The sequence below is a fragment of the Neovison vison genome, chromosome 9 (genome assembly GCF_020171115.1).
Source record: "Neovison vison isolate M4711 chromosome 9, ASM_NN_V1, whole genome shotgun sequence".
NCBI lineage: Eukaryota > Metazoa > Chordata > Mammalia > Carnivora > Mustelidae > Neogale > Neogale vison.
The window spans coordinates 4,088,535-4,101,910 of record NC_058099.1 but is presented as its reverse complement, the minus strand read 5'-3'; the positions used below and the strand labels follow the sequence as shown (position 1 = coordinate 4,101,910).

At 42.3% G+C, this 13,376-nt stretch overlaps 1 protein-coding gene across 3 annotated transcripts in view; it reads right to left on the bottom strand.

Annotated features, from left to right (window-relative positions):
- The window catches only part of SETX (senataxin), an 86,741-nt gene that overhangs the window by 29,000 nt on the left and 44,365 nt on the right, over positions 1–13,376 (bottom strand). For all 3 annotated transcript variants that reach the window (XM_044264620.1, XM_044264622.1, XM_044264621.1), the window contains 3 exons: positions 11,825–11,924; positions 2,844–3,017; positions 220–452 (listed from right to left, as the gene is read on the bottom strand). In XM_044264620.1, coding sequence (XP_044120555.1) covers positions 220–452; positions 2,844–3,017; positions 11,825–11,924 — 507 coding nt within the window. The remainder of the gene's footprint in view (positions 1–219; positions 453–2,843; positions 3,018–11,824; positions 11,925–13,376) is intronic.

Sequence of the window (13,376 nt, the reverse complement as noted above, 5' to 3'; positions counted from 1 at the left end):
CTTTATTGCACTATGCCTTTTTCCTGAGGTAAGCTGAGTAACGAAACATAGACTGTGCCACACCAAAGAAAATGCAGCGCCACATGCTATTGCTGTGCGCGCACAGGGACGCGGCTTGTCCTGCACGCACGGGAATGTGCGATGAAGAAACACACACGAGGCTGTCATGTTCTGACACAGAATTTTCAGACTTTTCATTCTCGTTTAGCCATGACTCACAATTCTCTCAGATGTTGTAGTTAGTAAATCTTTCGTACAGAAGTCCATAGGGTTTGGATTCAGAACAGCTCTGGCCAGTTGGTTCCGTCCACTCAACAAAGACATGGCTTTCAACTTCCTTTGTGTAGTTACCAGAGAACTGATTACAATGCATTTCACGAGCTCATTTAAATTGACTGGCAAATTATCTTGAGTCTGGATGGAAAGGGAACACTCAGATTTCCCGTTGCGCACTATTATCAAGAAGGAGAAAAAGCAATTTCATTTACCAATGAATAATACTGTCCAGCTAAAATAAGGTTATTCAGAATTATGTATTTTATAATTCATGTCTTTTGTATGACATATTGTTCAAGTAATTCACTCAAATGCTTACTGAATGGTTCCTAAGAACCAGGTAATTCTTTCCTAGAAAAGGGAAGCAGATAACCAAGCAAAAACGTCAGCGGTGAGGAGCAGTGTGAAGAAAGAAGAGAAAACGGGGCGCCTGGTGGCTCCGTGGGTTAAGCCTCTGCCTTCAGCTCAGGTCACGATCTCAGGGTCCTGGGACGGAGCCCCACATCCGTCTCCTTGCTTCCCCCCTCCCCCTCTGCCTGCCTCTCTGCCTACTTCTTATGCTCTCTCGCTCTGTGTCAAATAAATAAATAAAATCTTCAAAAAAGAAAAAAAATGAAAGAAAAAAAAAAAGAGAAAGAAAGAAAAGTAGAGAAAGGGGATGACAACGTGATGAGGGTGTGTTACCATCATGGACAAGTCGGGGAAGGTCTTCCAGATAAGACTGCGCCTGAGCAGAAACTTGAAATAACTGAGAAAACCACACCCTTATCCGGGGAGAGAGTATTTACTGGCAAGGGCCATGAAGCAAGGGTGTGACTGGAGTATCCCAGGACAGGGACAAGCCTTGCACGGGGCGTGGGGGGAGCAGGGAGACCAGTGCTGCGAGAGTCAAAGAGAACAGGGGCTCCGTTTTACAGGGCTCTGCAGACCACGATACCGACTGAATATTACCTCGAGTCAGGTAGAAAACCCCAGAGCAGAGCTGTACCAGAGAGGGACACGCTTGAAGTCACACTTTAGCAGAATCACTCTCACTGTGGGGGAAGATGGAATTGCAAGGGGAAAGCACAGAAGCAAACAAACCACCAGGAGGCAGTGCAGTGGACGGCTGTGCGGACCAGGATGCAGGAGCAGACACACAGCTTGGATCCTGGATACTTCGCGAAGAGTCAACATGATTTCCTGATGAATTACATGTAGGGTGTGAGACAAAGAAAGCATCAAGGATGCCTGGGGTTTTGGGTCTGAGCAACTAGAAAAACGCAGGCCCCACGTGCTGACGTGGGAAAAACAGAAGGAATAGTAGACGTCAGGCAGACAATCAAGTGCTTCCTTTGGTTTTTTTGTCTGACAGATTTGCAAATGGTGAGGTCAGATAGTTGGATGCTTGAGGAGCTAGAAGGAGAATACTCAGAAACAGAAATCTGGTGCATGTCGTCATCTCCAAGAGTCAAAAGCCCTTACTGAGCTATGTATGCACCCCTCCGGCTACTCGCCCAAACGCAATCTACGGAAGCACTGAGCTGGAACACACTCGAAGGGCAGCCCGCCAGCTACAGTGCGGCACGACGCTGAACTCCAAGGAGTTTCGTTTTTAAGACTAGTTGCAAAAAGGCGAAGGAATAATGAACTCACGTTCTCGTGACATAATTGAGACTAAGGAAGCGGTAATGTTAAAAAGGCCGCTTGGCCCACAATGAAGAACATGGGCAACGCTGCGGTGAAACAAACGCAGGTTTCATTTCCGGGCAGATCACGCGTTACTGAGCATGCGCCTGGGTGAGCACTGAAGCCTTGAGCCTTCCTATCCTGATGAGCAGAGAACACACAACTCCTACTGCTTTGCAAGGCTTTGAGGAAGACGAGAAGACAGCACAAGACGGACAGGGCATGTGGCTGGGCACACAGCAGGTGCTGACCTTACTTCTGTGATGCTACTCCCGGGAGAACGGTCCCTACAGCACCAGGGATGGGAGCAATGGAAACAGCAAAATCTTCAAGTTGCCTTGCAGTGACTTACGTGTTTGGTCTTCTCACTGATACTTAGCCACGACTCCAAGGTTGTGATTTAATATACAAAAATAGCTGGTTTGCAAACTATTGTTTAAGAACAAACCCAATGACAGATGAAGGAATGTGTCAGAACGAGAGGACATTACAAAAGAAAGCTTTTAAATCGTAAGTCTAGCCCAGTAAGTACTGGGCCTTTCCCAGGTAAGTCTAGAAATACTAAACAAGGACTCTGGAAGGCAAGTAACCTGGCAACTACATGTCTCGAATACACATAACAAGTATGTGGCTGGTAAAGCACAGCTCCGAGGGAATTAAAAGACGCGCTTGTGGGCGCCTGGGTGGCTCAGTGGGTGAAGCCTCTGCCTTCGGCTCAGGTCATGATCTCAGGGCTCTCTGCTCAGCAGGGAGCCTGCTTCCCACTCTCTCTGCCTGCCTCTCTGTCTACTTGTGATCTCTCTCTGTCAAATAAATAAATAAATCTTTAAAAAAATAAATAAACAAAAGACGAGCTGGTATCTCACAGATTCCTCTTCACAGTCCCGTCGAGTACTTACTGACGGAAGTGCGGCGAAACTTATGAACATACGCGCAGTGGTAATCACGGAGATCTTCCATGTGCTCTCTCTCTGTATCTTTATTCTCTCCGTTTTGTCTTTCGGGAATCAAAAACACCAAATCATTTTCCTTTGGATGAAGTTGTTTAGCGAGTTCACATTCCTCAAGATGAACTATGAAATGATAAGAAGTTGGCATTGACTCTAACAGAATTATTTTAAATGAGATTAACTTAAAGGATATTAAACCTTTGTACTAAGTTCAACCAAGTATACAGCACAAGATGTTGTAATATACTTCAAAGTAATACTCTGTGTCAGTCAACATTCTCAAATACAGATTACACAGTATTATAAAATGCTTCTTAACAACGGCTAAAAAGGGGACGCTTGGGTGGCTCAGTGGGTGAAGCCTTTTGCCTTCAGCTGAGGTCATGATCTTAGGGTCCTGAGGTCGAGCCTCCAGTCTGGCTCTCTGCTCAGCAGGGAGCCTGCTTCCCCCTCTTTCTCTGCCTGCCTCTCTGCCTGCTTGTGATCTCTCTCTCTCTCTCTCTCTCTCTCAAATAAATAAATAAATAAAATTGTTACCAAAAAATGGCTAAAAAGCCAAAATAAAATCATAATATTCAAAAGTAGCTAGTAAATTTCCTTTCCTTAAAGTTTTAGTTTTTAACCAAGAAATTCTTTTTTGGTCCTCACTTTCAAAATCCCAGAAGAATACCCCAAAACAGATCCAAGGACATATAAGAAATCTGAGCCTACTTGTGGCATCTCAAACAAGGGGGAGAGGCTAGTTGCCAACTACGGGGGCTGGGAAAACAGCGAGTATTACAACAAAAAAGCTGAGCACCAACCACCAGATCCAGTAACAGTATAGTAAACTAAAACATGAGGCACTGGGTTTAGGCAGACAGAACCAGTAACTTCAGACAAGATTTTAAAATGTAGCAGGTATGGAGTGCCTAGGTGGCTCCGACTCAGGTGATGACCTCAGGGGTCCTGGGATGGAGCGCCGCATCAGGCTCCCTGCTTAATGCAGAGTCTGCTTCTCCCTCTCCCTCTGCCCCTCCCCCTGCTTATGCACGTATCCTCTCTCTCAAAATAAATAAAATCTTTTTAAAACAATAAATAAAAATTGGCAGGCAAGAAAGATCTATGTGACGATATCAGAGAGCAATTACAACAGTGAAGAACTACTACGTTGAGATCCAGAGGAATGTGGAAATCCAGTGGAGGCAGCCCTGTCATTTCCCCCTAGAGACATGTGAACCATTCTTGGAGTGATAGCCAAGAGGCCAGGCCATACATGGGATGGCCTTGTTGGACTCAAAAGACAAAAACTGGAGTCCAGGGCCTGTACAGAGTGGGAGTGGGGACCCAGGCACCTCTATATGCTTCACACTGGGACTATGAAGGAGGCCTCAGGACTACGCCCCAGCATGAGAAAGCAGCAAACGTGCCTTGACATGGGCAAGAGCCCAGCTTCCAAACAGCTGGGCACTTTAGAAAAGCCCAATGCCTTGGGCGCCTGGGTGGCTCAGTGGGTTAGGCCGCTGCCTTCGGCTCAGGTCATGATCTCGGGATCCTGGGATCGAGTCCCACATCGGGCTCTCTGCTCAGCAGGGAGCCTGCTTCCCTCTATCTCCCTCTCTGCCTGCCTCTCCATCTGCTTGTGATCTCTCTGTCAAATAAATAAATAAAATCTTTAAAAAAAAAAAAGCCCAATGCCTTAAACCAGATCTAGATGATCCCACATCACAGGTACCCCGAGAAGTCTGGCAGAAACAAAGGAAAATCCTCTTTGGAGGAAGACAGAATCATCCCAGGCCTCAAATTAGTTTTATAAATAACTTTCCAAATGACCAATACTCTCCAGAGATAAGCAAGGCACATGAGGAGAAGAAACACACCAACTGGTAGGATTCATCAACAACCAAAGACTGTCCTGGCAGCTATAGATTATATCTCACACATTTTTTTTTTTTTAATTTATTGGACAGACAGAGATCACAAGTAGGCAGAGAGGCAGGCAGAGAAACAGGGGTAAGAAGCAGGCTTGGAGCAGAGAGCCCAATGCGGGGCTGGATCCCAGCACCCTGGGATCATGACCTGAGCCGAAGGCAGAGGCTTTAACCCACTGAGCCACCCAGGTGCCCCTATCTCACACAGTTTAAAAGGTTTGCCTCACCTACGGAGACACTCAAAAGAGCTACTAAAACTATAGATTTTGGGCGCCTGGGTGGCTCAGTGGGTTGAAGCCTCTGCCTTCGACTCAGGTCATGATCCCAGGGTCCTAGGATGGAGCCCCACATCAGGCTCTCTGCTCCACAGGGAGAGCCTGCTTCCTCCTCTCTCTCTGCCTGCCTCTCTGCCTACTTGTGATCGCTGTCTGTCAAATAAATAAATAAAATCTTTAAAAAAAAACAAAACTATAGATTTTGATAACTCAAGGGTGCATGTTTTAAGTTTTAACCTTACTGTTCTAAAATAGCAAAAGATGTGTAAATTGAGATACAATTTCCAAACAAGAAGAAAAAGTAAAATTTTAAAATGAGAAAAAAAGTAGAAGTATTCAACCAAAACAAAAGGTAATACATGTAATATACAATTAGGTTCACTTACTTCTATTGTGTTTCATTTTATGGTACGCTTTCAAAAATCCACCTGTGGTTATTTAACAGTTCAAAGTCTCATATATGTTGTAAAAAGTATACTCTAGTTCTATCTATCTAGTTCTAGTATATCTAGTTCTCTAGTTTTTTTTTTAAAGATTTTATTTATTTGACGAGAGAGAGAGAGAGAGAGAGAGATCACCAGAGAGCATGAGCAGGGAAACAGCAGAGGGAGAGGGAGACACACGCTCCAGAGCCCGACACGAACTCAATCCCATGACCTGAGTCAAAGGCAGGCGCTTAACTGACTGAGCTATCCAGGCGCCACTTAGTTTTTTTCTTTATATATTCTGTTAGGTATGTAGACATTGAGAATTGTCATCTCTTCTGCTGAACTAAACTCATGCAAAATTCCCTTTGTATGTAAGGTTTCTTCTTGTCTTACAATCTATTTAGTCTGATATTAACAAAGCTAAACATCCTTTTTTAAAAGATTTTATTTATTTGAGAGAGAGAGAAAGTGTGTGCACATATGTATGGGTGACTACCTGCTGAGCATGGAGCCAGACGTGGGGCTGACCCTGTGACCCTGACGTCACTACCTGAGCCGACCTCAAGAGCAGGATGCCCAACCAACTGAGCCACCCAGGCACCCCTAAACACATCCTCTGTTGATAGGTTTGTGTGAGGGTCCTTCTCCAAACTTTTATTTTTTCAACCTTTCTGTATTCGTATGTTTACATGTATTACTTGTTCACACGTACAGTGTATTACTCTATCAATCATATTATTCTTGAAATACCATTTTCTTCTACAGGATTCTAAGAATACTTAGAAAACTGCAAGTTCAGATACGGGATAAAAGAATACAGATGATATTGGTCATATCAGATAGCAAGTCAGCTCTCAAAGACTTGTAAGAGTCCTATCTAAAGGGCTTACATTATACTGGATAGAAACAAAAGTATATTTAAGTCCATGAATTTATGAAATTAAAAAGAAAAAAGCACACTGGTCAACACCAGTGCTTGCAGTGAATTAACTCAGGTTAATTCACTTTTTTAAAACTGGTCAAGAGTCAAGTACTTTTCTACCTTTCTTTATAAAGCACAATACAGAATAACCAAATAATATACAGAAATGTCCTTATGGAATTATTCCAACTATAAATGAAGAAATTATCAAATAAAAATGTCACCATTTTGTACCTTTAATAAACTAATTTAGGTATTAAGCATCCACAGCTACAAATATTACTAAAAGAGAAATTAAAGATCACTCACCGCCTAATAAAGGAATATATACCACCATCTACGAGACAGTTTTGTCAAAAATTATAAATCAAACTTGAATCGGACCATATCTCTAGATACAACTATCAATTTCTAAGAAATGCAAAAGAGAGAAAAACATACCACCAAACACCAGGGGGACACAATCAACAAGTACAGACAGTAATTCTAAAGGATCAACAATTCAGCTTCTTCAACAAACAAATTACAAAGGGGGGAAAAAAAGCAGAATGAGAAAATTACAGTTCAAAAGACATCAACTAGTGTTAATGTGTGGACCTAACTTGGACCTTATTTCAAATTGGCTGAAAAAAATTGTTACTTATAATGAAATTGGAAATTTGAACACTGACTAACTATCTGACATTAAGGGATAACTTAATACTTTAGCAATAAAATTTTATCTTATTATAAAATCTTAGAGGTCTGTACCTTTTAGAGATATTCACTGAATTACAAATGATGCCCCAGACCCACAAAAATCAAACCAAAGAAGATCTGCAAAACCTCTCCATCAGAGACTCTAAAACATGACTGAAAATAAACCAAGATAACTGGATATAATTCTTATTCACAAATTAGAAAATTATTAGAAAGATGTCAATTCTCTAAAAAAAAGATGTCAATTCTTACCCAATTTCCCCATTTTTTCCTCTAAAATTTATATGGGAACTCAGACAAGAAGCGCTAAGGCATTCTTAAGGCAAAACCAGGTAGAAGAAACTATTCAGTCGCTATTAAAAACGCATTATAAAGCTGGACTAAGTAACTAGGCAATGTGATGTGGGCACAAGGGTAGGCAAATGATCCAAAGAACGGGGTCCAGAAAAGAAATCCATGAGTAAAACGGACACTAGATTTACGGCAAATATGGCACTGCAGAGCCTGAAGAGGATGAGTGTTTTCAATAAATAATATTGGGATAACCACAACTCCATTTGGAAAAAAAATGAGACATGACCCCTACACATCCCATTCATACGTAAAAATAAATTCCAGGTCGACAAAACAATGAACTCTCTAGAAAAGGAGCTGAAAACTTTATCTGTGAAGAGCCAAACTTCTTCTTTGCAAGCCACATACAGGGTCTGCTGCATATTCATCATCTTTTTTTCAAAGCTCTTTGGGGCACCTTGGGTGGCTCAGTCAGTTAAAGCATCCCAGGGTCCTGGGATCAAGTCCTGCATCATACTCCCTGCTTGAGAGGGAGTCTGCATCTCTCTTTCCCTCTGCTCCTCCCTGGCTCATGCATCCTCTCTTTCTCAAATAAATAAATAAAATCTTTAAAAAAATGTATCTTTAAAAACATAAAAACCTTACTCTAGGGCAGTACAAAAACAGAATATGGGGTAGATCTGCAAGCTGGAGTTTGCGGACACCTGTTCTAGATGTTAAGATAACATATTTATGATCTGCAGCAGGGAAAGGTTTCTTAAATGAGGTACAGAACACTAACCATTAAAAAAAAAAATAGAGAGGGGCACCTGGGTGGCTCACTGAGTGCACTGAGTGACCAACTACTAATCTCTGCTCAGGTCTTGATTTCAGGGTTGTGAGTTTAAAAAAAAAAAAAAGAAAAGAAAAGAAAAAGAAAGATGTACTTGCTATGTTAAAAAAAAATTCTAGGGGCATCTGGGTGGCTCAGTGGGTTAAGCCTCTGCCTTTGGCTCAGGTCATGATCTCAGGGTCCTGGGATCGAGCCCCACATTGGGCTCTCTGCTCAGCGGGGAGCCTGCTTCTCCCTCCCCCTCTGCCTGCTGCTCTGCCTACTTGTGATCTCTTTCTGTCAAATAAATAAATAAAATTCTTTTAAAAAATAATAAAAAATAAATTCTAGAACTGCCTGGCTGGCTTGTTCGGGGGAGCATGCAACTCTTGATCTTAGGGTCATGAGTTTGAGCCTCACATTGGGTGTACGGATGACTTACATAAATAATAAAATTCTTAATAGGAATAAAACTTTTAAAGACATCAGTGAAAGTCAAAATGCAAGCCAAACTGAGAGAATGGCGTGTATCCAGATCATATAAGGAACCCCTACAAATCAGTAAGAAAGAGGTAACAGAAAATTAACAATAACTTTTAACAGGCACTTCCCGAAAAAGATTACTGAACCATCTACTAAATCATAAAAAGGTGCTCACCCTCACTGGAAACAACGGTATGACAAAATAAAACCACAAAAGGCCATCAATACAAACCTGGCACAATGCGTAAAACTAACATGGCAGTCAATACAAACGTGCTGGTGGAGACCTGGAACCACGTGACTTCTCGCACACTGTCGGTGGGGCGTGATGCTGAACAGGCCAGGCGTGACCTAGTCAGCCTGAACACACACATATCCAGAGACTCCACAATCCACCACAGGACTCAACAAAATGCCCTCACACCAACACTGAGACAGGAACCTCACAGTGGCACCGCTCATGAAATGCTGTGTCACAAACTTAACATAGCACGTGCAAGGCTGCTATCCTTAGAAAGGTCTGCATACAAGGGTGGCCCTTGGCATGTGGGATCCTCGATCCTGGGATTATCATGTGCTAATGAGAATGGCTCGCTGGGCCTCAAGTGTTTGCAAAAAGAATATAGTCTGTGCCAAACACCTGCTATCCTTCTGAAGTCAGGAATTCAGGCCGGCAGAGGGTGTTTTGGGCACTGAATCTCCAACAAGCTTCCCTAGTAGGGAACATTCTGCAAGCCATGCACTGTGCAGCTCAGTACTAGGAAGTAAAGTACACTGCACGCGACTCTACTGGGAGAGGACTCAGCCTTGCTCCCAGTGTCGTCTGTCCTTCACCCGAATGTGCTTCTCGCCTTGCTGATTCTGCTTTGTAGCCTCTTACCATAACAGTCACAACCATGAGCATGAATATATGTTAATTCCTGTGAGTTGTCCTAGTGAATCACTGAACGTTGTGATGCCACACAAAACTGATCAAGTTTACACACAGGTTAAATGAAAGAAGTTAAAGAGTAGATACTATGATCAAGATAATGCCAGATAAATTCGTGATTTAAATATTTAAAAGAAATACAAGACTACTATGAGAAATACCAGACTCAGGCCTGGGTGGCTCGGTGGGTTGAGCATCTGCCTCTGGTTCTGGTCAGGATCCCAGGGTGCTGGGGCTGAGCCCCACATAGAGCTCCCTGCTCAGCAGGGAGTCTGTTTCTCCCTCTGCCCCATCACCACCCCCACCCAATGCTCAGGAACACTCTTTCTCACAAAAATAAATTTTAAAAATCTTAAAAAACAACAAAAAACAAAAATCACAATAAAAACCCAAAGTCAGAACCATAAAGAAATTAGTACAGTTTTGAACATGTGTAGAAACTATGCCTCAAAATCAGTAACAAACTACGAAAAGCAATTTACAACGCATATACATTAAGAAGAAAACAACATTCCTAACAAAAAAAAAAAGGTGGGGGGGGGCGCCTGGGTGGTTCAGTAGGTTGAGTGATCAACTTTGGATTTCAGCTTAGGTCCTGATCTCAGGGTCATGGGATGGAGCCCTGCAGAGAAGGGAGTCTGCTTCTGTCCCGCTTCTGCTCCTCCTGCCCCTCCCCTCACTCCTGCACTCTCTCTCCAAATAAATAAAATCTTTAAAAAAAGGGAGGGGGAGGAGGAGGAAGGGCACATTCCCCTCACTAAGAATACTCATGATCAAAAAAGATTTGGGAACAAAATTATAACCTCAGATGAGATATACTTTACATTCATAAAACTGGAAAACAAAGTTGAAGCTAGCAGATGAGGGAGATGAACATTCTTACATCTTACATCTTCCTGTTAGAAGTGAAACTGATGTTCCTTTCGGTAGGCAGAGCCAATAGGGAACAAGTCTTAAAATACGCGCGCTGTCTGACCTAGTATTCATAACAGGGAAAACTAAAAGCAATGTACATGTCTAACTAGACACCACTGGTTAAGTGATTTGTAGAATATACTTACAATGGAATAACCACAAACATTAAATATACTGTTACTTAGGAACTCTGAAAAGATACAATATATTAAATAAAATTAAGTAAAATTTAAGTTTCATGAAGGCAGGAATCTTATGTTTTCTTCACAGCTATATACCTAGCATCTAAAATCATATCCTATGGTACTATAAAGATAATAAACATTTGCTGAGTGAATGAAAAATGTCATTAACATATAGGTAAAATGACCCTACTACATCCACATATACACAATTCACACTGGTGAGTAGACAGTCTCACAGTAAGATATACACTACTATTTTCATAGGACTATCTTGGAATGATTGGAATTGGTGATATTTATTTTTCTGCTGACTAATATTATTTCAGTGTCCTACAATGAACATGTAATACCTTTCCTCCAAAATATACACACATGTGCTTTTTATCTTAACTGCCTCTATGGCGCAGGATGGGTTGGGGGTAAGAGGGGGAGGCAAAAGAGGATTTATACTTCTTGTTTTAAAGAGTTCTGAATGGTTGATTAATAACTAATGCCCAAGTGTGATATGTGTTTCAGACCAATGATGAAATGAGCAAATAGGAAGATTAACTCAGAATCTATCAACACTATTATTTGGGGACACCCTCCCCCAACCAATCTTGTCAAGCTCCCTTCGCTCACCATCTCTTCCATGTCCAGCTTCCACTCTGGCCTGTGATACTCTACAGAATGGTTAAAACCATGAATTTTACATTCATAACTGTCCCAGTAATTATTCTAATTATGACTTCTTTTTTCCTTGAAGATTTTATTTATTCATTTGACAGAAAGAGACAGTGAGACAGGGAACACAGGCAGGGGGAGTGAGAGACGGAGAAGCAGGCTCCCCACTGAGCAGGGAGTCCAATGTGGGACTCAATCCCAGAACCCTGGGATCATGACCTGAGGCAAAGGCAGCCACTTAACGACTGAGCCACCCAGGCACCCCTCTAATTAAGGCTTAAAACATTCCTTTTTAAGAGGTTACAAATTCAGCTTAGGAAACCTATGTCCCAGAAAATTCAAATGACGATAAGGTTTCCTCAAACAGAAATCTCCAATTATTATATATTTTAAATTACAGAAGAAAGAACTTACCCACAAACTCCCAGTATTTTTTATAATCAGCAGGAAATTTTCGTAAATGCAACTGATAGAATTTCTCTTTGTTAGTAGAGCTGATCCACTCCTGTGCCACCTATACAAAGTAAAAAGGCATATTAAGAGAGCAAAAACATTCTGGAAAGCCAATTCTAAACAGCAAAACTTGCCCAAACAAAGCCCAGAACCTAAAATCCCAAGTGGCAGAACATGAAAAATTCATTTGTGACTTCTGGTTTCCAGTTTGGCATGTAAGGAACTTAGAAGTCACTACTTGATCCTAATGAGTAAAAAGCAAGCTAAAAACTCAACCCTTCCCATCATCACAAGTGACAGGAGCCCAAAGCTCAGGGCCAGGAGAGGAAACACTGAACTGGAACTGATGGGCTGCTTCAGGCGCAGTGTGGACAGCTCTGAGAGATAACTACTCTACGGGGAACACATCTTAGGGGGGACTGTCCCCCACACTTTGTTGAGTTCTACATCTAAGGAGCCCTTCTGGCCCTCACAGCGAGTAATGGAGAAAACCCATTCATGCTTCCAGCACAAGGAGGAGGAAATAAACCATTTTGAAATATACCAGAACATTTCGATCTTAATGAGGCTTGATCTTGGAGAAAGTCTCTTATTACCAGAATAGAACTATCTGAGGGAAGAAAAATAACCAACTGCAGCCCATTCTGGCCATCCTGTCCCCGCTAGGGAGGTGGGGGGAACTGAGAAGCATGTGTATCGTTCATAGTCCAGGAGCCAAACCTCCCCAGAAGACTGAGGGGCTATCACAGGATTACAGAAAGGTCCCCCTCCTCCACAACTTACCACATTACCAAAGGCCGACTTACTGCTGACTCTTCCTTTCACCTACATCATGTCCACCTTACAACAAAAATTGTAAGGTCACTCAACAAAGGCCAGAAACAGAGCCTGAATAAACATCAGAATCAAAGGTAGGTACGGCAAGAATGTTGAAATTACCAGACCAGGAAATTTTTTTAAAACTAATTAATATACTATGTGTTTAATGGAAAAAGTAGAGCATGGAAGAAATGATAATGGGGGTGGCCTGGGTGGCTCAATCATTTTAGCATCCAACTCTTGATTTCAGCTCAGGTCATGATCTCACAGTTGTGAGATCAAGTCCCGCCTTGGGCTCCATGCTGGCCACAGAGCTTGCTTAAGAGTCTCTCTCTCCTTCTTCCTCACTCAATTAAAAAAAAAAAAAAAAAGAATAGATGATAATGTAAATTCTAAGAATCAAAAGAAATGCCAGAGACCAGAAAACACTGACAGAGATGAAGGACGAAGTCTCTGGTGGGCTCGTCAGGAGACTGGATACGGCTGAGGTAAGAACTGCTGAGCTTGAGGATCTGGCGACAGAAACCATCAAAGCTGCGAGGCAGGAGAACAAAGACCAGGGGACAGAACAGAATACCCAAGAACTGCGGGCAAGGGCCAAAGAAATGGGACAACCAGGAGCAGGAGTGAAAGGAACAGAAGCAAGACCTGAAGCGATCATGACTGAGAATTTCCCCCAAATTAATGCCTGACA